Source organism: Cryptomeria japonica, chromosome 6 (genome assembly GCF_030272615.1).
Source record: "Cryptomeria japonica chromosome 6, Sugi_1.0, whole genome shotgun sequence".
NCBI classification, from domain to species: domain Eukaryota; kingdom Viridiplantae; phylum Streptophyta; class Pinopsida; order Cupressales; family Cupressaceae; genus Cryptomeria; species Cryptomeria japonica.
The window spans coordinates 101,836,861-101,862,403 of record NC_081410.1 but is presented as its reverse complement, the minus strand read 5'-3'; the positions used below and the strand labels follow the sequence as shown (position 1 = coordinate 101,862,403).

The window sequence follows — 25,543 nt, the reverse complement described above, 5'->3', positions numbered from 1 at the left end:
TTCATTGAATCTGACTCGTCAACAACTATACATGTGGAAGGCACTAAAATTAATGTAACAATTCCTATTTTGTCATTGGTCCTTTCCTCAAAAGGATATGTATTCAAAAATTGCAATTTTCTCATTGGAGGACATTAAATGTAAGGTGGTGGTTTTTGTAACCAACTCACTTTAGGGTTTCATGGAATTATCTTGGTCATTGATTTAGAATCAATTTGGGCCCTTCATTTGTAGTTCAAAGTCTATAAAAGGCTTGGCCTTTTCATTTGTAAGGTTTAATACAAGAGTAGAAGTTACGAGAAGCAAGAGCACTAGAAGTAGTAGTCGGAGGAGGATATCAAAGATTGTTGCCAAGACTATGTTGAAATAAATACATGATTTTCACTGAAGATATGGTGGATCTTTATATGAGTTTCAACATGTTGCATGGTTTCTACTTCTCAAGTTTTAGATTTGTTTACATGGAGTTGATTAGTTGAATGGAACATCTTATTGTTGATTAATGGTGAAGCCTATATTTTCATAGTATTTGAAATTTGTTGATTGCAAATTGCAGTGCAAGGTTAGTCTGAACTCATATTGAAAGCTTAACTCCAGTTGCTCTATGTTCATTGTTCATAGTGTTGATGTGCATAAGTGATTTGAAAATAATTTGCGTACCCTTTGAGATTGCACCATCTTTGTGTAGTTGTTTCCTCATGGCGAAGCAAAGCTTGCTTTGGTTTCACTAAGTCAGAAATCTTTTTATTATAATATTTGAAATTTTCTGAGGTATTCTCGGAATGTTTAAGATAAATACCTTTTGGATCTTTTCCTTAAGCTGACTGAAATTATTCTGTAAACTTCGCTGCTTATTCTTGGATTCTATACTTGTTCAATGGTGGAATCTGAAATTGTAATTTGTTTTCCTATCTCTTGATATATAGTCTTGAGCTTTTTTCCAAATGGGCCTTTACCCTAGCATTTCTCTATTAAAACTGAATGTACTTTTAGAATCCCACTGGCCTGCTTTGGGCCATACATGGATGTTAATATAAGTTCTTTCTCTTTTCCATCTTGTAAAAGTTGGTACAGGTGAGTGTTGCACCAAAAGATGGTACACAGCTATTGGGTTGTGCTGATTAGGTATTTATTTCATGAATGAAGAATAATCTAAGAGAGAAAATACACAAAGAAAGATCATCTTAGAGCTACTGAGTTCATTATGATCTCCTGTGTGCTGCACAGATCATCAAATTATAAGTCAATTAGGGAAATAATTAACTTCGAATTGATATATTTTGTTATAAGCACACATTATAGATGGGTCCAAATTCAAATAATACTCCAATTAATAAAAATTTCGGCAACTTCTATATTCTCTATTCTTTTGTGAATTGTAGGGGTGTCATATATCGTTTGAAAGACATTGTTATGTTCTTTTGCATTAAACTACTTTCATTCTCTGGCTCTACATTGAATTGAAATTTTATTTTTTCCTTTCTAGTTCCAGTGTCGATCTATTTTTATACTTGTCATGACCTCAAAGGTTCAGGGCTGTAAATGCTATTCCAATTCAATAATTCTTTCACGTACAATGCTTCATTGAACATTTAGTACATACATCATATTCGAGACAAAATCTAGCAGAACAATATATTTGCTAAAAAAATGCATTAAAACATCTGGAGCTAACCTCAGTGCATTAAGCCATTTAGCCCAAAGCAATGATAATCAGAACCATGCACGAATGGTAATCAGAATTCACAATTGATTTGAAAATAAGCAAGGAGTGTTAGCGGTACATATATCATAGGCATTGAATAATGTTATAATAGCCCAATTATTGATATTCCCCTCATAGGTTACAGCAAAAGAACTTGCAAGGTTAACTTGCACTGAGGTACAAATTATCTCACAAAATTGAAACAGGAATTCAAAAAGAGAGAAAAGAAAACCTGTGCCAGACCCATTCCAAATGCAAACTTCGCTAGTGCTTTTAATCGTGCAAGGGAAAGCTCCAGACCCATTTCAAATAGCTATTAAAAACAGAAAACTGTGCTATGTTAGCCATCAAAAGGTACAGATACAATATTTTTGTGAAGAGCTTTTGAATACTAGAAATTTACAAACAGCGTTATAAAATACAAATGATTATTACACCATCATTAAATTTGTTTTTTTGCTTTTCTATAGGCATATTGATATATGTTGTAAATATCATGTGTTGTGTTTGGACTGTAGGGCATCTATAGAGATAAAATGGTGTTAGCAATAATGCTATGTAAGTAGAGAACTGTAAGAGAAGTGCCAAGTGGAATGCAAATGCAAGTAAATAGTGTACAAAAGTATTAAACTACCTTTCTAGCCTTATTATCTATGTAATGCTAAATGTCTTCAATTTCTATCAAAACATTAATCACACAAAAAAAATTGACCATATAGAAATTATTTTAATAAATGAGAAAAACATGTCAATATATATTTTTGAATGAAATGTATTGTACTTTGAAAAAAAAAAATGAATAATTTATGTTATATCAGGAAAATCTAAATATGATGGGTTCTTCCCATAGTGTATTGGTTAAGTGGTGGTGGTGGTGGTGTTGTGACCACCAAGGTTCAAAACCCCGCTGGTCCATTGTGATTGCAAGGCTTGTGCCTTCGTTGATCCAATGTGCTCGCGAGTGTGAGCCTTAGCATTGTTGTATGGGGATGAGGTCCCTCGTTTGTGACCTCACCACTTCATAGCTCCGGGTCAAAAACGTTTCACGTGGAGCCGGAGGGCGTATCGTGTTAGTGTCACCAATCCATTAAAAAGTTAACCAAATACTTATAAAAAAGAAAAGAAAAATCTAAATATGTTAATATTGTTGGCAGAATATAATCAGCATTATAATTATGTAATGAAGGTGAAGAATACAATTCAATCTCAATAAGAGTTCATTTGTTCGATGAATTGAAGCTTGATGGTTAGTAGCTAATTCCATGCTTCTTCCCATTGTTCAAGAACCTTACCTATCCAAGTACTCACTCCTATTGAGATTTGAGGCAAAGATTGATCTATGCCCATTGTTGTCAGGACTTTGCCTACTAGGCAATAGGAGAATGATTATAAGGAACCTTGATTGAGAAGGAATCCTTGATAGTTACCACATTAAGGCACCTGAAGTCCACACAGATCCTTATCTAGTTCACTTCCATCTTGAGGGATATGATGATTGGGGAGACCCACTCATTTCCACTTTGAAAATTATGCCTGCCTCCAACATTTGTTCAATCTCTTCATGTACCTTGGTGGAGTAGTTCTTATTCATCCGATACAACCCCTTTCGTATGGGTTGTGCACTCAATACGAGAGGGATTCTGTGTATGCATAACTTCGGCAGAATCCCCTTGAGATCTTTGTACGTCCATGCAAAGACATCCTTGTACTCCATAAAGATTTTGAACGCAGGGGCCTTCAGTACTGGGTTCCAATCATCATTGACCAATATCATTTTCGGATTGTCTTCATCACCAAGGTTCACCTTCTTCACATTCGATTCTTCATATTTTATGATTTTGTCCTTTTCAAAGTGGTGTGTGCGTGTGTCGTCTACTCGTTCTACTCCTTCCTTATATTCTTCGTACTCTAGAGGGAAAACTTCATAGTCCTCCATCTACCAATGAAACAACCTATTCAGGGAGCTTCTCAAATCCTCTGAGCAGCCTTCCAATTCAAGTACCCCTTCGTTGCTAAGTTCAATTGCCTTCCGCCCTTCATCCATTCTAAAATCTCCATGTAATGTCCCTACTAGTTAGAGATCATTAACTTGCAAAACAAATTGTTAGAACACGACAAACATATATATATATAAGTAATCTAAATTGCAATCTAACTTTAATACTTAATTAACATAATCATAATCTTCATCTAATAAAAAGGATATGAATGCCATAAGAAAGTATGTCCTTAGGCGGCCGTGAAGCTCGCCTTCTTGGAACCCCTTGGTTCCAAGCCCTTCAGGAAATCGAAGTTGAGTAAGAATCCTATCTTGGGTGTAACCTCTTACACCCAAGCCCTTCAAGGAAGACACTTGTCTATTCCTTGCCTTGGGTGATGCCTTCATCATCCAAGTCCTCAGAGGGGACCGGCCAAATCCGTCTCTTCTTGGTTGAGTTTAATCAACCAAGCCATACATATGCATATCAATTTTCAGTACATGTACTGCCCTAGGGATTATCACAATCCCTTCCTTAGACTACGGGAGTTCCCTCCCTATAGCCTCCAATATGTGATTTCCTTTATAATACATTGATAATTTAATATTACTTCATTTTGTACTTCACACATATATTCCTAATGTGTTCCTTATGTATATATTCAATATTCCTTACCATCATTAACCTATGCATTACCTTCTTATTTAATTTTCATTTACCACATCTATCTTTACATATTCATACCTTAGGGTGTGGATTAATACATTAATTCCTTATATTTATTAATATGTATAAATGACAGCGTCTACCTATTCATTACCTATGTTCCATTATACACATATATCCTAGTGAACATTCACCTATACCTTGATTATATTCATTACCAAATAAATAACATTATAAAATAAATATAATGATCTTACCTCTTATCACCCGCAGATGCTCCCTTCTTACCTCTGTGTCCTCCTTGTCTTTTCGTTTCCTCTACTCTTTCTTTTGCCCACGCAACTCTCCTTCCTAACTCCCTAAGAACATTATCGGCTTCATATATTAATCATACAAATCAATTATATCCTTATGCACACCACCGAAACAAGGATGCGACTACTCGTAACTTAATAAGAATTCTGAGATAGTTCGTTCCTTGTTATTTTCTTCTTTCCCTTCCTCGTGATGATCCACTATATAATTCCCCCCTTGCACGTATATATTGGTATCGTTTATATCGCATGTTGAGAGTGGCGACTATGTGGAGCGAGGCGTCTATTCAAGGAGCTTCTTCCTTTAATAACCAATTTCTTAATAGAGATCGCACCTTATATTATTGGGTTCCTCTAAGGTAATTAATCTCTGACTAGCTATATACGACGATCCTTTTATGGTGGCGATCTATTAATGATATTATGTTGATCGCTAAGTTGTGTTAATCGATGGTTTTCTATCTTATACTCATTGCTAATTAGAGGCTTCCTAGTATATTCAATGACCACCGACTTATATTGCTCGATGGAAACATTGAATCACTCGAATACTTATCACGTGGTGTTGGATGTGATAATCTTATGGTCACGCGGCTGTAGACACTCATAGTGTAGGTGAAGGTGATTGAACTAGTTGATTTCCATATTCTTATGTCTAACCACGTTCTTGGTCAATGATCATTGAGCAGTCTGTGGAGATTCCTTGTTCCCTAAAGATGGTTGAAAGACTAATTTATAAATGTGTAAGTCCTTACTTGTCGTCCTTCAACCTTAGAGGAAAATCGTGAAGTCTCATAAATGAGACAATTTTCCGATTTCATTTATATGCTTTAAAAAAATATTATTAAATAAATATTTAATAATTTCAAATAATCATTGATCAAGGAGGGGACATGACAGTCCACCCTTCTCAAAATTGCTTGTCCTCAAGCAATTGGCAATTTTCTCAAACACCCAATATGAATCACAAACACAGAGCATACACATAAAAAAAACATGAAGCATACACATGGATAAATTCAAACATGAAGCATATTCTTCGTACTCTAGAGGGAAAACTTCATAGTCCTCCATCTACCAATGAAACAACCTGTTCAGGGAGGTTCTCAAATCCTCTGAGCAGCCTTCCAATTCAAGTACCCCTTCATTGCCAGGTTCAATTGCCTTCCGCCCTTCATCCATTCTGAAATCTCCACCCTCAAACTTTGAGTCAAATGATGTCAGTTCTTCGTTCACCGCCTGATTCCTCAGGTCGATGACATACTTCCTCCCTTCGCTCTCATTGGAGAGTGTGTTCTGCTTCCAGTTGTGATTGGCCTTGGCAGTGACCAACCAGCCCCTTCCGAGGAGAGCATCATACACCTTTTCCAATGGAGTTACTACAAAGTCCAGGAAGAAATATTGCATGCCAATTGTCACCTTTTGTGCCATCAATGTCCCAAGTGGCTTGATGCTATGTTAGTCGGCACCTACCAGGTCAAAGGATGGCGGCCAAAGGGTTGGCTTCCCCAAACATTTCCATGTTTCTTCCAACAACACATTAACGCTCGAGCCTCCATCAACAATGGTGTTTGTCAACTTCCTTCCCATTATTTCCATCTCGACAAAGTTCGCCTTCCTTCCAATGCTCACCATCAGCAACATGGGATCAGTGTTCAAGTTGCCAAGTGACTTCATTGTTGGTTCCTCCCATGTCTTGTGTTGCTCCTGGCCAACTGTGTCTTCACCGACTATATAGTGATGGCCACTTTTAGTTGTGGCATGGTTTGTAGAAGGTCAACATGGGTATTGTGGTTTGCAACACCTGCCTCACTATGTTTTTCTCAGATTCTGACTGTAGTGGAGTACTGGCGGTAACAATTTGATTGGAAGTTCTTTCCTCCGTGTTGTTGTATTTTTTATGTACATTCAACACAAAATAAAATACCCAAATTTATCCTATTCTCTCTTGATCAAAATCTTCTATGTGCTAAACAATTGAACTATTTGATCACAAAGACGACTCCAAGGTATCCAAATGTGTACGGATAGTCTCAGTTGGTTCATTGTGATTTGCTGGTAATCTGAAGGGGGACTTACTAATTGTTCGAGGAGTAAATCAATCTGAGGATTCTGCTGATTGCTGACTCTCTTTTCAAAATAATTTTGTAATAAGTTATGTTCAATCCTACTACTAAGACTTGAAAAAAAGGCGAAAAGGGTGAGGGCTTAGGAAGATAATTATAATCTTAAGCTAATCCTATGAACTCTGGAGACAGAAATTCCAAAAGTGGAATTTAAACCAATTCTTGTTTCGCCAAATTCAACAACTACACAAGAACGGTGCAATCTTCTAGGGAATTCAAAAGATTTTTATATCACTTATATTCACCAACATATTGAACAATGAATATAGTAATAGAAGTTAAGTTCTCATTTACTTGTTCAAGCTAACTTTGCAAAATAATTGAAAATCATCCAAATATAAAAAATATGAACATATCAACTCCACATTAAGCAATTTTATCAATCCTTCAATCAATCTATCAACTTGGAAATTAAATCTATTCTAATGAGAGCCGAGAAACCATGCTAACTTGCAAAAGTGGACAGAGATTCACCAACATATTGAACAATGAATTGTCTATTACTTAAGAAGTATCACTACAACAATTTCTCCCAAATCTCTCCCTTTACAAATGAGAGGAGGGTTTATATAGACGCCCCATTACAAAGCAACGACCGAGATTGATCCAAGATCAATGGCCAAGATAAAAACATTTAACTCCAATTAAGGCAAGCTACAAGTTATCCAAAATGGACCAATGAGAAATAAACAACAATTAAATCCAGCTTTCTTATAGAAGTGGGTGTCCCTTATCCTTTTCTTTGCTGGCACATTCGATGAACCCGGTCACTATGGGGTCGAGCTCTTCCATTGGGACACTTGACAAAATGTTGATCTTGTATTCCATCCAGTCCATCTCATCTTCACATGTGGCAAAAGTGGTTATGCAATCCATTTCCAATTTTCGAAAACCATCCTCAATGGATAGAAATGAGGACGCTTTGCTAAAATGTTGCTTTTGGATTGAATTTGTAGAAGTGAAGAAGTTGCTCTAAACTTTGGCCTTTCAGGTTCTCTACATCCATGTCCTTGTCTCGAACTATTTCCCTGCTCAAGCACATCGATGAAGCCCTTGTCTTGGACTGCTATGATTGTTTCTTCTATTACAGCACCATCAATCTTCATCTTTTCCAAGACTTCTCCTCTAGCCACCAAGGCGTGATACCATGTGCCGAAATCATATAACTCCTGGACTTCTTGCTCCTTTGTAGCAGGACCTAAGTACACAGTCATTAGCTCATAATCTTCAGGAGTGATGTCCTCTTTTGTTTTGTCAACATTTGAAATGGCCACCTGTACTGAACGAGATCCTATGCCATCTTTATGGATTAAGGAATATTTCTTTGCTTTCTTCTTTTCTTGAAGTCTTCGAGGTCCACATGGACAAGGTTGGTATCTCCAACCTTCTACCATTTTGTCACAATTATGGACTCTAGTTGCGGTCCTTTGTTATTGAACTTCATCTGCACCTTTTTGGAAATCCCTCCTTGAGTCGACATCTACCACTTGAAAAACATGAAAAAATTCTAAGTTTAAAAAAATAGGGGGGTTTGATGTTTATTTCCAACCTGGAGTGCAAAGCTTGATGGTATTTCAAAGGATAATTCTGATTTAACTTATGAAACTCTAGAAATTGTAATTGTAACTAAAAATCAAACTTAGTGAAATTTTGGAAATTGAAATTAAGTCTATTTGTGAAACTTTCGCCTTCGAATCTGCATAAAAGCGCAAAAAAGCAAGATTGATCTTAAGTGAAATTCGAAGAATTTGAGATGAAAAGTTCTCGTGCAAGTCTGGAAAATTAGAAATTCAGACTGAAAGAAGAAAATCTTGAAGTGTGAAAGAAACTGAAATTCTAAAAATCTGCTTTCAATCTTTCATAAACCTGAAAATTTTGATGAAATTCCATAAATTGCTTTAAGGAATTGCTTTCAACTTTGTCTCCAAATGTAGGAATTAGCCTGAATTCTCCTAAGGATTGCCTTGCACCTGCAATTTACTTCAAAATTTGTCTTGAAGTTTGGAAGAGATTCTTTCCTAAGCTTCAACTTTGAACCTTGAGAGGCAACTTGTGAGTTGAATGAATGTCAATGCTTATGTTTATGAAGAAGTCGAACTCTTGCTTTGCCTTGATTTTTTCTTTGTGTTTTATTTGGAAACGAATCTGGTCTTATTTTGAGCACCAAGTTGAACCTTCCCTTTCTTTTTGCTTTAATGACCTCAAAAGCAATCTCGTGCTCTCTTCTAGAAGTTTCTTCTCATGGCAAACTTTATTTTGATTTTTTTTTAACTTCAACACTTAGCCAAGAAAAAAACTCCTTATGGCTAACTTTGTCAATCAATACTTAGCCAAATTTTCTTCATCCTCCTTGGGCGGACTTGCTTCTTAATTGAGGAATCTTCCAATCCATCACACTTAGTCAAATTTTCTCATCCTCACATTGGGCGGACTTCATACTAGGTTGAGGAATTTTCTAATGTAGGAGCGAACTTACTACTTGTTTGTGGAATTCTCCATGTTTTGGGAAGGACGGACTTCATGTGCACTTGAGGAATCCTTCACCAAGGGGGAGGACTTTGCACTTGTTCAAGGAATCCATGCCAAGCATAGGGCGGACTTGGTGGTAAAACAAGGATTTTTATCATCTAGGAAAGCGGACCTCCTATCAAACAAGGAATTTCACCATGCTTGGGTGGACTTGGCACGTGGTTGCGGAATTTTGATCATAGTACTAGGTGGACTTTACTTGCTATCAAGGATTTGCCTCATGCATTGGAAAGTGGACTTCAACATGAAACAAGAAATCTTCTCATGCTAGGGTGGACTTGGTATGCATTCAAGAATTTTCCCTTACCTTGGAGCAGACTTAGTCTGAAAACAAGGAATTTTCCACCATTCCTAGGTGAACTTCACTTCAACTTGTGGATTTTGGAATTCTTCCATGGTTGCAAGGCAAACTTCATATGGATTCAGGAATTTTTCCATGTTTAGAATAGACTCGCCATGGAAACAAGGATTCTTGGTGGAGACTCCATACTTGGCCATTTCCTTGTGATTTTCTATTGAAATTTCTGACAATGAACTCTCCTAGCCTGACACTTCTTCTGACTTAGAAACTACCCATGATCCTCGAAGAGGCAAAAAAGCAACTTTCTATTTTTAGAAAAAAGGACAAAAAAGCAAGCTCCTGAGTTGGCCCCAAAATGCCAAAAATAAAACTTTTCGAAAAAGCAAAAAGCAAAAAAAACAAATTTCCTTAAAAATATGAAGTTGTCAGAATTGATCTTAGAAAATTGTGTTTTTACTCCTTAGACTTGTCTAAGCACATCCGTAGCATTAGAGTGCTCTTTTGACCACTCTTTCTCCTTATTGATTTTGATGACCCCTCCAATTTTTGAAAAAACTTGACTTATTTGCAATGGCGAGAGACTAGAGACAAACCCTAAGACACCAAAACACTACCTTAAAAAGCAAAAACAAGGGGGTCCCCATTTGCAATGGGGCGATGTGTGATTACATCACAACACTCCATCATCACCCATTCCACATCAACTTTGGCTTTCCGAAGTCTTTCTTTTTCTATACGAGGGTCTGGATATACTACTTTCGTTGTTTGCAGTCTAGTGATTGTCAGTACTTCCTCATCCTACTCCTCCATGCTTAGCATGTTTACCCCTTTTTGTTTCGGGAAGTTAGTGTCTTCGTGGTTTTTAGGTCCACACCACTTGCATAGTAAACCTATGTTGTTATTTTGACCACTCTACCAATCTCGCACAAAGTGACCCCATTCATTACAATTCCAACATTGGATCATGGGTCTACCCTTCACGTCATACTATATTCTCCTTCATGGGGTGATGTTGTTATTGTTGTAGCCGTTGTTATTATTCCCTCGCCTATTATTACAGTACCCACCAAGCGATGCATTAGGATTGACAAGTGGTTTTGGAGGTGTGGTCGGAGGGGTTGCTTGTTCCCCTTGGGCAAAGAGCACTTGTGTGCTTCTTGCCTTTAGGTAGTATGGGCATTCCTTGAAGGAATGTCCCAGTACTTGAGAGATGTCACAAAACAGTTTCTTGGGATAGGTTATCATTGTGACCTTCTACTTTACAATCGGTGCACCACGTTTCCTTACTCTGCTTCGAGTTCTCCTTTTCAGCATTCAATTCTTTCATCATTCTCAACATGTCCCATCAAAGGGTTTGTACTGTTTTAGTTTCACCATCGCTGCCGCTCTCCTCCATATTGTCATCATCACTGGCTTTCTTCTTTCCTCAAGATGTTTAGTTTCACTTTTGACGTCCATCGCCCGATTGTAAGCATTTGCGTACGACGGTGGGGGTATCGCCTTCATTTTCTTCCTCAAAGAGGGGATCAACCCCTCAATGAACCATCGTTTCTTCAACCCATCGGCTGGTTGGTTTTCCATCTTACCCAACAACTCCTCAAGCCTATGATTGTAAGCTCATACATTTTTCATTTTTTCCATATTTGGTATTATAGATTTCCACCACAATTCCATTATCATCCTACAGGAGTTTGAATTCCTCCTAGAATGCCTTCTTTAGGCTATCCCATGAACTTGAGTGTCTCGCTTCCAATTCTAAAAACCAGTCGATCACCGCTCCCCTTAATGTTGCAGGGAATGACCTCAACACGTACTCTTTGTCATCTTGACCACTTGCTAGCCAAATGGTTTCACATGTCTTGCAATGTCTTATAGGATCCTCTGATCCATTACCGATGAACTTTGGAAGTTTTTTCCTGTCCACCACTAGACTTGCCGGGGGGTCACCATTATCCTCAAACGATATGTACCTAATGCCCAGATCAAATTGGACTGCCTAGCTCTTGGCATTCTGGTTCTTCACTTGCATTCTCGGCCATGTGTGAGCCCTCTGCACATCCACCATCTTTGTTTTCTAATTGAGCATTCGAGTATGGAATAACATTGAAATTCTCTTCAAACTACTACCCATGGGAAAATGGACTAGCTGGATCATTAAATAACAATTTTTTGAGTGCAATCAAGAAGTTGTTGGACAAGAATCCCAAGGACTAGCATACATAGTTAAGATTTGCTCTCTGGGCGGGCAGGCAGGACACGGACAAAGAATTCCTTGGGAACATCTCCCTATCATCTGGTCCACGGGCAAGATCCAATCTTCCCAGTACAATTGAGAATCCCAACTCTGCAGTTTCTACAAGAGTATTTGGATGGTGAAGATAGAGTGCAAACACATCTCTCCCAACTATTACATTTGGAAGAAAAGAGAGATCAGGCATTGGATAACTTTGCTAAGCATCAAGGAGTAGTCAAACATTGGTTTGACAAACAAGCTAAGTGTTGTCCCAATTTTTGGATTTTCAAAAATTTGACAACCCCTACGAATTCTGCTCAAAACATGTCGTTTTTGTCTCTAAAGCACGTTTTACGAGGTGCAAAACTCATATTTGTTCAAGTCAAATCATCAGGGGGTGCGTTTGCCATTGTTGTCAAAGTTTTGGTTGATTTTTGCCTTCATTTTCTTAGCTTTCTGTGCAATTTTGGGTTTCAGAGCAGTCACTGCAAGTAGGAGATTTTTGCTTGAAATTAGTGATTTTAAGGCTCTAGGTCATGCTTCCCAAGGTGGAAAGTCTACATTTCTTGATGGTAAATCAATCACGATCTTATCTTTCATCCTTGTGAAAATTTTGGTTACTTTTGGCCTTCATTTTAGCCATTTTTTGTGCAATTTCGGGTTTTAGAGCAGACACAACAAGTGGGGGTCTTTTTGATGTCATTGCAAGTTAACTCACTCCAAGTGGGGGTATTTTGGATGTCATTACAAGTAAACTCACTTTATGTTTCTTTTTTCACTTTAAGTGTTTGTAGGAACTTTTTGAGGTGATTGCAAGTAAAAAAGAATTACAAGTTTTTCAACTTGTAATGAGTCTCCCAAAACCCAAAATTGCCTTTAAGTCAAAAAGTAGCTTGTAAAGTGACTTTTGAAACCCGAAATTGGCTTTAAGTCATATTTCAACTTGTAAAGTGATTTTAAAAGCCCCCATTACAAGTTATTTTCAAAAAGCAACTTGTAATGGGTCATTAAAAACCTGATTTGCATACAATGAGGATTACAAGTCATTTTAAACTTGTAATAAGTCACCCAAAACCAGAAATCAGTTTTGCAACTGATTTTTACTTGCTCTTGCTCATTCAAACCCCTATTGGAGGGATTTTTGGCATGAAGAACACCTGGCAAGGTCTGCAACTTTATTGAATCCTCATTTTTGCTCTACCTTTGCCACGTTTTTGCAGATTTGGTTTTGGTTTTCTCTTCTTTCCTTGACCACATGAAGACTTCGTGCTTGTTTCATTGTCATTATTTGATATTTCAAAGCATGGGCAGGTATGACGGCTTTCATGGCTGTTGTTGTTGTTTCCTCTTTATTATGCCCTCATGTTTCATTTCGGGTTTCGAAAGGGTGATTGCAAGTTCATAATTCATGGTTTTCATTACTTGCAGTTGGGTCTCTGAGACCTGATTGCAAGTGATTTCAAGATTTTTAAAACATTTTTTGCCTCTACAAATTCGCATGTTCTAAAGACAGATTATGAAGGTTTTCCCACAAGATTGCAAGCTTATACCCAATCAAAGTGCTTACTTGCAATCGAGTCTCGAAGACCCGATTACAAGTGCAAGTTGTAATGTTCTCTTACTTGCAGTCAGCCTTCCCAAACGCGAAATTGGTCCAAAATGCACTCAAAAACACGTGAAAATGAATCTCTAGGATCCAATTACAAGTGCAAACTTGTATTTTCCCATTGCACATATGAAGTTACATGTTCATTCTCCATAACTGCAAGTAAATGCTCTTGTTTTTCTACACATGTAATGCAGTCCTCAAAACCCGAAATTCACTTGTGAGCCCATTTTTGCATCAAATTATCCCTTCCCTTGTCAGTCTTGTTTGCACACACGATCAATCAAACCAACAAATCAAGGCATGGGCATTGTTTTATAACAATTCCATCTTGAATAAGGTGTTATGGGTTCTTCATCAGTGAACAAAAGAAGAAGAGATAGAGCAGTAATTCACGGATGCAAATTATAGAATGCTTTCAAGACAGAGATGGTCATGACATGAAAAGAGTAAGGCAGCCCTTTCCCTCCTGAAGAAATGGAACTACCCCGAACATGTGATAAGGTTGAACTTTGTTGGCCAAGAACACAAAGATCATTAAGGATGCAAATTCCCGTTCCGGTTCGAGATGTCTTCACTAATTCTGAATACTTCAAGATTTAGCATCCTGAAGCAGAATGAAGATCATCACAGACAAACGATGATGTAGTTAGATTTGTGTCTTCGTACACATAGAATAGTTTCAATTGTGTATTTGAAAGTTTGTTTCGACAAGTTACATGTAAAACAAGTTTTGTAATTGCAAGTGTCACTTTCACTTGCATTTTTGTAAAATGTAATTACATGTAAAGCAACTACAAGTTGAGTTAGATTAGGACTGTAGTTAGAATAAGTCACGGTGGTTGAGAGAATTTCTCAAGTTAGTTAGGATCCTCCCACCTTTTTCTCAAACTTCCTCCCCTATATATACAAGAGGGGGTCTTTTGTATCTTTTATCTTTTGGCAATGCAACAAAAATTCAGTCAGTTTGTATGTGCACTCTAAGACTTTGAGCTTAGTTGTAAATCAGATTGCAGTCAATTAAAAGAGGCAAATTGCTTTCAAACTTTGTGTTGATTCAAGGTATTATGTGACGACATTTTTTGGAGATTGATTGTGAGTTTTGAGGTTTTATATAAGAGGGATTCAATCTCAATCTAGCAGACTTTGAATTGCTTATTGCATTTGGAGTTTTAGATTGGTTTTCAGATTTGATACTACAAACTTTGAGCTGCATGTCACGTTTGAAACTATTGTAGGATGCTCAAGCAAAGGGGGTAACTTGCAGATTTTGTACCGCTTTTATTTTCTATGTTTGTGCATAAGAGGTGCATCATGTAGTTAGACTTTGAGTTGCTACGTACTGTGTTTGGTTACCAGAAAATCATCTAAAAAGGTTGATAGGAGAGTAGATAGCTGAAGACTTTGAGCTTTCTTTCTATTTTCCCGTCCCGGAGAAGCAACGGAGGACTTTGTGCCTTTATGGAAACTTTTCTTTTTTATTTGATTTACTTCATTAATCATTTGTGCTTTCAACTGTGATTCTTTTCTGAAAGAAGAGAAAAGAATAAGTGTCTTTTTTGAAAAAAGAGAACAAGACAGAGTCTCATCCAGATTTAGAATAGATTTAGAGTTAGAGTTTATTTCTAAATTGATAAAGTAGAAACCAAAAGGGGGAGCCTTCCCTTTGAAAATAGGAGAGTTTATCTCACACACTGTGGCTGAAACCACACTTTTGTACTTCTTCCTAGGTGTACAAAACTTTCAACCAACACTAAGATTAAGTCATTCAGGATTTTTGACTTGATCTTATGTTGGGATAAGGCCCATGAACGAAGAGGTGATCATGCAAAGTTTGACAAGTTATGGATGGGCCCATATCTAATCTCTGAAATCCTAGGAGATAATGCATTTAAGTTGAAAACTCTTCCAAGAGAGGATGTTCCATTGCCCGTCAATGGACAATTCCTCAAGCATTATTTCCAATCATAGGTTTCCATCCGAGACCTACTTTGTACCATATTAGATTAGGTTTCCCTTTTGGTTTGTTTTGTGTTTGGTTTGATTTCCCATTTTGGGATTTTGGTTTTTGGTTTTCAGCCTTTAGTGCTGGTTTCCCTTGAGCTTGTCCACTCAAGTGATTTTGCTTTGGTATAGGGATTTAAGTAGCCTAAATGTTTGGAGTCTTCATTTGCGAATAGGGCGATGATGTTTTCTCTTGCACAAGTCTGGTTTTATTCCTCTAATGTTGTAACTTGACACAAAATCTTGAGATTGGCATATTTCGCATGCCTAAACAATTGCTTCAAGTCAATTAAGTTTCTTGGGAGAAGTTATGGCCGATGAAAATCTTACATCTTGCTTTAGCGCCACTAAAATTTCCAAACCCATGGTAAGTTTCACTGCTTACAAGCAAAAGGAATTGACAGAAACAAGAATGCAATATCAAAAGAAAAGAAAAGATGAAAAAATAAAAAAGAAATATCAAAACAATGGCTTTGAGAATATGTGTATAACTCCATCAGGGCTATGGATGCCCAGTTGGTAGTGGAGCAATATTTGCTGGAATTTCAGAGACAACCTCGTCGAAGCTATGGACACTTGACTGGCAACGAGGCAATGTCTAGGATGCTTTTGAATTATAGATACCTTTAGCTTGCCATGACTGATTCTAGGAGTCTTGATGGTCTTGTGAGATGAAATTAATGCATATGCAGACACAAAGGCAACCTCGGATGAAAGTGTTTTAATCTGGGTCCTAGCCCTGAAGTGTTTTTCAACACTTCCTCTATGGAGTCACCAAAAGTTGTGACCTAATCACACATCACCCCATTCCAAATGGGGACCCCATACTTTTTAGGTCCTCTTGGTCTTTTGGTTTTGGTTCTTTGGATCTTTTTGCATCAATCCCTTCAGTCTCCCTGGTTTGTGAGTGTTTTTGGTGAATTCTAATCAGGTCTGCAAGTATTTTGAGCAAATTTGACTAAGCTTGGAACCTATTTTGTCTATTTTAGGATTTTTCCCTTCAAACTTAGATTTGAGGTCTTGTCCTTGAGGTTTTGGAAAATCTAAACATTGCAATGAAGTCAAGACCCTTCAAGGAAGCTACCAACGAAATTTCAGCAAATTTTGAGCACTTACTATTTTTAGGAAGTTTCACTGCATCCTGGATTGGCCTTTGTTGGTTGAAAATTTTCTACACTTGGGGAAATATACAAAATTATGGTTTCAACCACAGCGTGTGAGTAAAACTCTCCTAATTAAAAGAAGGTTCCCCCTATCTAAAAAAAATTTTAAAAACAAAATAGGATGGGACAACAATCTTTCTTCTTCTTTCAAGAAAAGCAATATCCTTTTCTCTTCACAGAAAAGTGATAGCGATTTGATATAAAACAGAAGTAACAACTTTCAAAATGAAATGAGAGAAAGGAATGAAGTTTCCTGAAAGCACAAAGACTTCCTTCACTTCCTTCGGAACAAGACAGCAATATCAAGCTCAAAGACTTGATTATGTGAAGTCATATCTACCCTTTTCTATACTAATGCTATCAAGAACAAATTATAACAACTCAAAGACTGAAATATCTTATTTTTTCCTATATAAAATAGTGGGAAGTAATACAAGCTCAAAGACTCACAGTTATTTCTCACAAAATCTGCTCCTAAATTCTCTTAAGAATAAGTGCAAGCACAAAGACTGCCAGCTCCTCTCAAAAGATTATTTATTCTAATTTATATTAACCTCAAATACTTGCAACACAAAGACTGCAAATCAAATGCGATTAAGCTCTTTAAGAAACACTTGCAAGAAAGATAATATAGAACACAAACTCAAGTATATAGCACAAAGACTCCAAGCTTGAGCAATTTCATTCTATTCCTTCAATTCTTGAATTTACACATGAATGCTCAAAGACTTCTTTGTTGTAAATTTGGTAGAGTTTTTGCTTGTTTTCCAAAAGATAAAAATTACAATAGACCCCTCAAGTATTTATAGAAGAGGAGCCTTGAGAAAAAGGTGGGAGGATCCTAACTAACTTGAGAAATTCTCTCAACCACCAAGACTTTTTCAATAACTAACTAAGACTTATTCCAACTTGTTGACGTGTTTTTTATACACAATCATACACAGAATAAAATACCAATAGGCATCTTATCCTCTCTTGAGAAAATAGTCTCTAACTGCTGAAGATCTGCAAAAAAGGATCAGTTAGATGGACTCCAAGGTTCTTTTAGTGGGGTCTCCACGTGTGGACAAGCTTTTTAGTGGTATGATGTGATTTGCTGTTTCCTTCAAGGCTTCTTACGGATTCAATGGTTCGAAGATTTCACTAATCTAAAAGGAACTTTCAAAAAAAAAAAGGTAAAAAGGACAGGGTTTAAGAAAGTCTAATCTAGCCTAACCCTATGAACGACTTAGCATGAATGAGATTTGGCAAGACTCAACCAATTTCAATTTTGCCATAAGATAACAACTTAACTGAAATTAGTGCGATCTTCTAAGGTAATAATGGTGTTCAATGCATCAAAGACCAAGGACACTACTACGAAGGTACATATCCTAGATGCGAAAATGCTTGAAGGTTAAGGACTCAAAGTGTTTTCCAGTCGACCACGCAAGGCGTTCCTACAATCAGCAAGAAGCTAGTGGTTTGGATAGCGAATCCTACCAAATATCAAATCTCACACTTAGTCTTTCAAATTAACAAACTACTTTGATTGAGCGTGATTCAAGTACATCCAACAACCATGAAGATAACTCAAGAAACTTGCAACAAAACACCATAACTTCAATATTTTATTGATTTCTAAGTCATCATATACAACAATTGCTTGAACTTCTCTCTTCAAGACTCAATCTTGCTACAAAATAAAATTGCTTACACTTCTAATCTCTCTATTTCACTATCTTTCTATTCTTCTCTTACTCTATTACATCTATTCTATATCAAATGAAATGGAAAATGGGGGGATAAATAGCATCCCCAGTTACAATGAAAGGTCCAGATTGAAAGTAAATCAATGGACAAGATCATGACACCTAAACCCTAATTAGGGTTTGTTACAAATGACCTCCTTTTTACTGAACAATATTAAATACATAGCCAAATATTAAATTTGGCACAAAAATCTAGGAGGTATCAACCAATGAGAAATGAGATGTCATGTCATCTGTAACAACCTTTCATCTAGAATCTTATTCCCTTTCCAATTCTCTTTCTTAGCATATGCAATGAATTTTGCCACGATTCCTTCGATTTCTGTGCTTGGAATCTCGGGAAGATTCTTGATACTCTCTTCTAAGTGGATAACCTGATCAAATGCATCTAGAAGAGCTGCGTCCCAAGTAGGTTCAAGTTCCTTTGTTCTATCAATCAGGAGCATGGTGGCATACATCTGATCATACTGCTCATCTGTAACATCTGCGTCCTTGCGAAAGATGATCGTGATTCTATCCTCAAACTCTTGTAAATCCACATCTGTCTCGACCTCGATCCTTCTGCCAAGAATGGTACGAAGTACCTCAAATACTCTGTCCTGGATCGGATTGATCACCTCCTCAACTTGACCACATCTAACACTGATGTCCTCAAAGAGAACACTCTTTATATGGAGTAAGGTTGACCACTGAAACAAACTGTGAGAATCACCTTCCAAGATCCTCTCTTGTGCTAAAATTCTTCTGGATGTGTGTCTTATAACTTTCAAGACAGGAATGACAACGTCCTTGGTATGGGCAAATGCAGCTACTGTTGCCATCAATCTGTGGATTATCTCAAGAACTTGGATAGCCTGATGGGTGATCTTCGACATCCTTGTAACAAACTCAATGGCCACCGTGTGAGATCTATCCATCCAACCACATGTACGCTGGACCAGGTTCCTGAATCTTTCTGCCTCATTGATTGATTGAAGGGGCAATGCCTGCAATGGTGATCTAACTGGATCCTGACGTCCCAAAGGTTCATTGATGTGACTGAAATATGTCCTCCATGCACCGACCTCTCTCTCAAGCTTTCTATTCTTTTCTACTTCTTCTCTAAACTTGTCCTTCAATGCCTCAAATGTGTCGGTGGCATCATCTAGAGTCTGCTCTGCTGTGGATGGTCCCAACTCAATAGTCTGTATATGATAGTCTTCTGCTAGGATCTCACCCTCATATTTGTCTGCCGCCGGTGTAGCTATCTGCAGTTTTCTAGATCCAGTCTCATCTCGAATCATCTTGGACATCTTTGTAGCCTTCTTCTTCTCTGTTGTCATATGTGAGCGTCCAACAAGGCTCTCTAGATCGATTGCACTGTCCTCGTCCTCAATTACGATCACCTTAGTCAATCTTTCCTTCAACCAATCTGGGATATTTGATCTTGTCTCTTGAACTTGAATTTCTTTGTGTACTACTTCTTCTTGTCTGGGAGGAGATGTTACTTCATTATCATTATCTAAATCATAGTCTTGGAGAGATCCATCGGATGAAACATGCTGTGCCTGTTCTTCCTCCTGTCTGTCATTCTGTACCATCGATTCCATGGATTCTTCCACTCGAACTGTTCTATCTTCTGGCCTGGAAGAAGTACCTGGTGTTTGATCTTTGTTAGCACCTTGCTTTTTCTTGGAAGGCTCTTTCTTTTCTGATCTTTCCTTTCTCTTTGAACCTCTCGAATGGAGATTGCCCTCACTGGCACATCGAAGGTTACCTTCACCTGAATTCCTAGGATTAGGATTGCCTTCACTAACACTGGCTCCACCTTCGGCTGGCTTTTCTTCCAAAGTAAAAGACATAGCTATGCCTTGTTCTCTCAACTTCTGATGCTGAACGTCTACCCATCTGCGAGTACAAGACAAGACTGGTGCCATCAAATCATCTAAATCCACGGCCTCGGGCTCATTCCAATTCAAACTTATTGTTTTGCTTTCTCTATCATATGAAGATTGGATGTGCCTGCCGCTGTCCTGAGCTTGGTCGGCTACTCTGTAAATCTTACATTTCCTGATGAAATCCAAAGGCAATCTAGAATGTATCTTTCGTTTCACTTCGAGATCATCTAGGAGATTCATCATAAAATCTTCAATCTGGTACTCATGTCTAAATCTTCTACCGACTGTCTCCTCTAAATGTCCATGAGGATCAAAACTATTCCTCCAAGCAAAAGATGAAAAAGGATACAAGGCTAACTCCTTCTCTGCGTCATCCATGGCTAAGACATTAGGACATACCTCAACTGAATTACCCAAAATAATAGGTACCTGAACTCCATTCTGATGCCTGTGTCTGAATGCCTTCACATATGCTGCCAACTGCCTTGTTACTTCAAGTAACACAATTCTATCTGTAGGGTACCTCGGCAACATGTATGGAGGTAAAGGACATCCATACACTCTAATGTAAGTGAACTTGGGAAACTGAATGAACCAAGCACCGTACCTCTTGATTAACTCCTGGGCATCCTGAGATAATCTGTTGTGAATCCCTCCTTGCAACGTCCTGGTGATGTTCATCGTGAAAGTATCATTGATTAACTTGTAGTTCTTCCCTGGTGGATGATGCAAGTAGGTATAGGATTCACAAACTCTGACCTCGCCGGGTCCTCTTCCAATCACTCCTCTGTGAGGTAGTCCTGCGTACTCAACGCTCCTGATTAAGGCATAGATGACGTATGAACTCATGTGGAAGGACTTAGTAGCCCTGAGTCTTCTCAACTGTACGTCTAAGCAATGGCTAATTATCCTAGCCCAATGTATTGTTCCCTTTCCTTGAACAATCACCTGGATGAAATAAAACATCCATTTCTCAAAATAGAAGGCATGAGGTGCTCCTGTAACTCTGTTGAGCATGGTAATCAAATCTCTGTACTCCTCTTGGAAATCAATCCGGTGTGGTATGTTCGGTACTTTGCTCAGACGGGGACGACTCTTGAGTAGCCAGTTCTTGTTGATTATGCTTAGACAAGCATCTGGATCATCATCGTACACTGATCTGGCTCCTTCAATGCTCTTGTATATCATGTCCCTGTGCTCTGGAAGATGGAAGGCTTCACTTATGGCCTCCTCTGAAAGGTATGCCAAAGTGTTTCCCTCATTGGACACAATTGTCCTGGACTGTGGATTGTAATGACGGGCACACTCGATCATCAATTCGTGGCACTGAATAGCAGGAGGAAAACCGGCCGCCTTGATAATGCCACTCTCTATTATTCTCCGGGCGACAGGTGATGGCTTGCCGATGTAAGGGACCTCTCGGAACTTCTTCGTGCTAAAGTTTCCCAAGTTTGTATCTCCAATGTTGCTCCACTTGGACACGATCTTGGTCTCCACTTCTTCGGTCTTCTGATCTTCTTTCATGAGAGCCGAGCGACTGGTGGATGCTCCCGCCTTTGGGGTCGCCATACCTACACAACATTTCATTATAAGAAATAGATTTTGCAATACATAACGTAGATAAGAGAGATAGATTTTAGGAAACCTCATGATAAGTCCCTAGAGTTATCATTTCCTAAAATACAACGATTGAGCTAAGAGATTTAAAATTCAAAATTTGAAATATGACGATGAATGAATAAAACAATAATAATAATAACGCCATACCTCGATAGAGAGCTAACTCTAGAATGCAAAAACAAAATTTGCCTAGGCAAAATTGAGGTATAAAGATAATCTTCAATATGATCCCCTCAAATTTGATTTCGCCACCTCTGGAGAGAATGTGATCTTCAAATTCGCACAAATAAATCTCCAAGTCCTTAGCAAATTCGCCTTAGGCGTGGTCTTGGATGGATCTTCAAATTCGCTCTTGGTGTGGTCTTCGAATTCGCACCACCTTTGATCTTCAATGCAATTCGCACCTCTTCAAACACACTTCGCACGCCTCACACCACCTTGGGAATGTCTACGCCACCTTTAGTTTGAAGTCGCACCACCTTTGGAATGTCTAAGCGCGCCACCCTTGGTCTTCAATTGAAGTCACACCACCTTTGGAATGTTTTCGCCACCTTGGATAAATGAAACTCGCACTATATTCGCCTCTTGTCAACTCGCATGAAGGAAGGTAAAATAATGATGTAGAAAATGATAATTCTACCCCCCTTATATAGCGCTTGCATCCTTTACCCCTTAGGCCGACTTAATAAAAATAAAACCATTTTTTAAATGATTTGCAATGACATAACAAGGCCGACCTCCATATATGAGCGCTCAAATCGATTTTTTATTAATTAAATAATTAACTATTAATGCCTTGCGTTTTTTTTTTTTAATTGCAAATTTCGATTTTTAAATAAGGCAAAAAATAATTAATAAATGTTAACGCCATATTAAATGCCAATAAAAATGGATTTTCAATTTTTTAAATTGATTTAGCATTTAAAGAAAATTTGAATTGTTTAATTTGGCGCCAAAAATATGAAAATAAAGGGACGTACCTCATCGCTCTGGTCCCTTGAAGAGGGACAGGAGCGATCCATGATTTTGGTCTAGATTCTTGTTCAACTCCTTCATTTCCACGTCCCAAATCGATCATCTGGTGGTCCTTCGAACTTGGATTTCTTTTCTTGTGCGAGCAAATGCATCCCATGACCATTATCGCCCTGGTCCCTTGGAGAGGGACAGGAGCGATCTCCATGTTTTTGCTTGAAATTCTTCATTTTGGTACGATCCTTTCCTTGTATTATCTTCCAGATGCCATTTAGAACCTTGTGCGTCCTTGTCTTAACGTGATTTTCAAAAATATCATGTGTTTTGTCTAACATCGCCCTTGTCCCTTGGAGAGGGACAGGAGCGATCTCCATGTCTTCATGTTCATCTTGTATCTTTGACCTTCGAAATATCATTGCTTGTGTCCTTTGCGCTTATTCCCATTCGCTTTTATCATGTGTTTGGATGCATTAAAGGGACCATCGCCCTTGTCCCTTGGAGAGGGACAGGAGCGATCCATTATTTCTCATTAATCTTGGCGACTTTTAAACTTCAATCCTCTTTGCAATGTCCTCCAAATGTCGTCCTTCGCACTTCCTAACCTCGCCTCGCCTTGATCTTTGAAGGAACGGGAGTGTTTTAATAGTATCGCCTTGGTCCTTGTCCAAAGGACAGGAGCGATGGGAGACTTTTACCTCGATTAGCAATGTTTGGACGTTTAAAACTCTTGCAAATTATCTTCAAACGATGTCCTGGAGCATATGTAACCTTGCGTATCTTTGTCTTTACGTAAATCTTGCATGGATTAATCTAATATATCAATATCGCTCTAGTCCCTTCCTGAGGGACAGGAGCGAAGTTCATCATAATATGCTTGTTCTTGTTTGTACCAACTTGCAATTATCTTCATTGCGTGGAATGATGTCCTTTCGACCCTCTTGGTAACTTGAAACTTGTTTGCCTTTTGAAATTTACGCCATTATGTAGATATCGCTCTGGTCCCTTGGAGAGGGACAGGAGCGATCTAGGTCTTTAGAGTGCAAATCCTTCCATGTGATGACCTTTGCAACGTTGCGCTTGATGGAAATGCCTTGAAATGTCCTCGCCACCCTTCGTCCTGACTTGGATCGGCCTTGAACCTTGGAGGGACGACCTTGAACTCTGGAGGGACGTATCATCACCATTGTATCGCCCTGGTCCCTTGGAGAGGGACAGGAGCGATCCTTCCCTTGTGGCTTTCATCTCACTTTGCCATGCTCTAAGTTTATATTCAACGGATTCGTCCTTCTTTACTCTATCCGTCCATGCCTTGAAATTGTTTGTAATTTTGCAAAAAAGGCAATTATATCAAAAATCGCTCTGGTCCCTTCCTGAGGGACAGGAGAGAACTAGGCATTTAACACTGGTATGGACGTCCCAAAAATCTTCAATTTATATTCAATGTGCTCATCTCATGTTTTCCCTTGTTTTTGAACGTAAACTTGCCTCGACCCTTGTCTGGATTTTGCAAAATGAAGGAAATCGCTCTGGTCCCTGGGAGAGGGACGAGAGCTACAAGGTACCTCGCCCTGGTCCCTTGGAGAGGGACAGGAGCGATTTAGTCAATATAGGTCATTTTCCTTCGTTTTTTGCATCTCAAATTATATTCATTTGGCAAAGTATCTTCCTTCGGACGTCCTCAAATCATTAAGTTTTCAAAATCTTGCAAGGACAAGGCGAAATTTGAATTGTAGCTCCGGTCCTTCACTGAGGGACAGGGGCGATTTTCCTCCTGGAGGCATGTTTGTGCTCATAAAAATCTTCAATTTATATTCAAATGAAAGATCTTGTCGTTCTCTATCACTTCAAACGTAAAATTTGTCCGGACTCTGCAAGAATGATGAGATATTTGAAAATGAGCTCCCGTCCTTCACTGAGGGACAGGAGCGATTTTGCTCCTACAGGCCAAAATAACAAGATTTTTCACATTCCCACACTTCACGAGGCGAAAACAAATCAATTCCAATACCTAGGATCAAAATTCAAAAAAGTCAAAATTTGGTCAAAATATTCGATCAGACAAAAATTCACATTGACGGTCAATACTTAGACAAGTTTAAGCTCTGCATGAACATTCCAATTGAAAATTAGACCATTTTGGCGAAATCATTGCATTCAAAATTTGCATTCTAGAAAAGAAAGCTCAAAAGCTCTCAAAAATGACTGGATTTTGGCTTGAAAAGGCAAAATTTAAAACCCTAAGGCTTAGCCCTAAATCCAGACAACTAACTGACTAACAAAACCCTAAAAACGAAAGCGAAAACAAGCGAAAAACAAGCAAAAAGAGGGGGTCCCCATTTGCGATGGGGCGATGTGTGAAATGGTCACAACACAACTACAGTCCTAACTGAACACAACTTGTAGTTGTCTTACATGTAATTACAAAAGTGCAAGTAAAGACTTAACTTGCATTTTACACGAAGGCTTTTACATGTAACTTGTCAAAAGAAAAACTACAACTAAAAGACTACAAATTTGGAAAAATACAACTAAGTGTTGAAAAACACATAAGCTGCAGCGCTTGAAGACATGAATCCTTCAAACTTCTGGACGATCATTCGTAGTTCATCAGGATCCGGTTCATGGGTGTTCTTGGCAACAACCATGGTCTTCACAATGGTATCATGGCATCGGAGGAGCGTAGAGTTGTCCTTCTCC

The 25,543-nt window shown here is 38.3% G+C and overlaps 1 protein-coding gene across 1 annotated transcript in view; it reads right to left on the bottom strand.

The window, feature by feature from the left end:
• Positions 1 to 25,543, bottom strand: part of LOC131050118 (K(+) efflux antiporter 3, chloroplastic) — a 244,011-nt gene that overhangs the window by 131,862 nt on the left and 86,606 nt on the right. Inside the window, 1 exon segment of the mRNA XM_057984273.2 lies at positions 1,938 to 2,018. Coding sequence (XP_057840256.2) covers positions 1,938 to 2,018 — 81 coding nt within the window.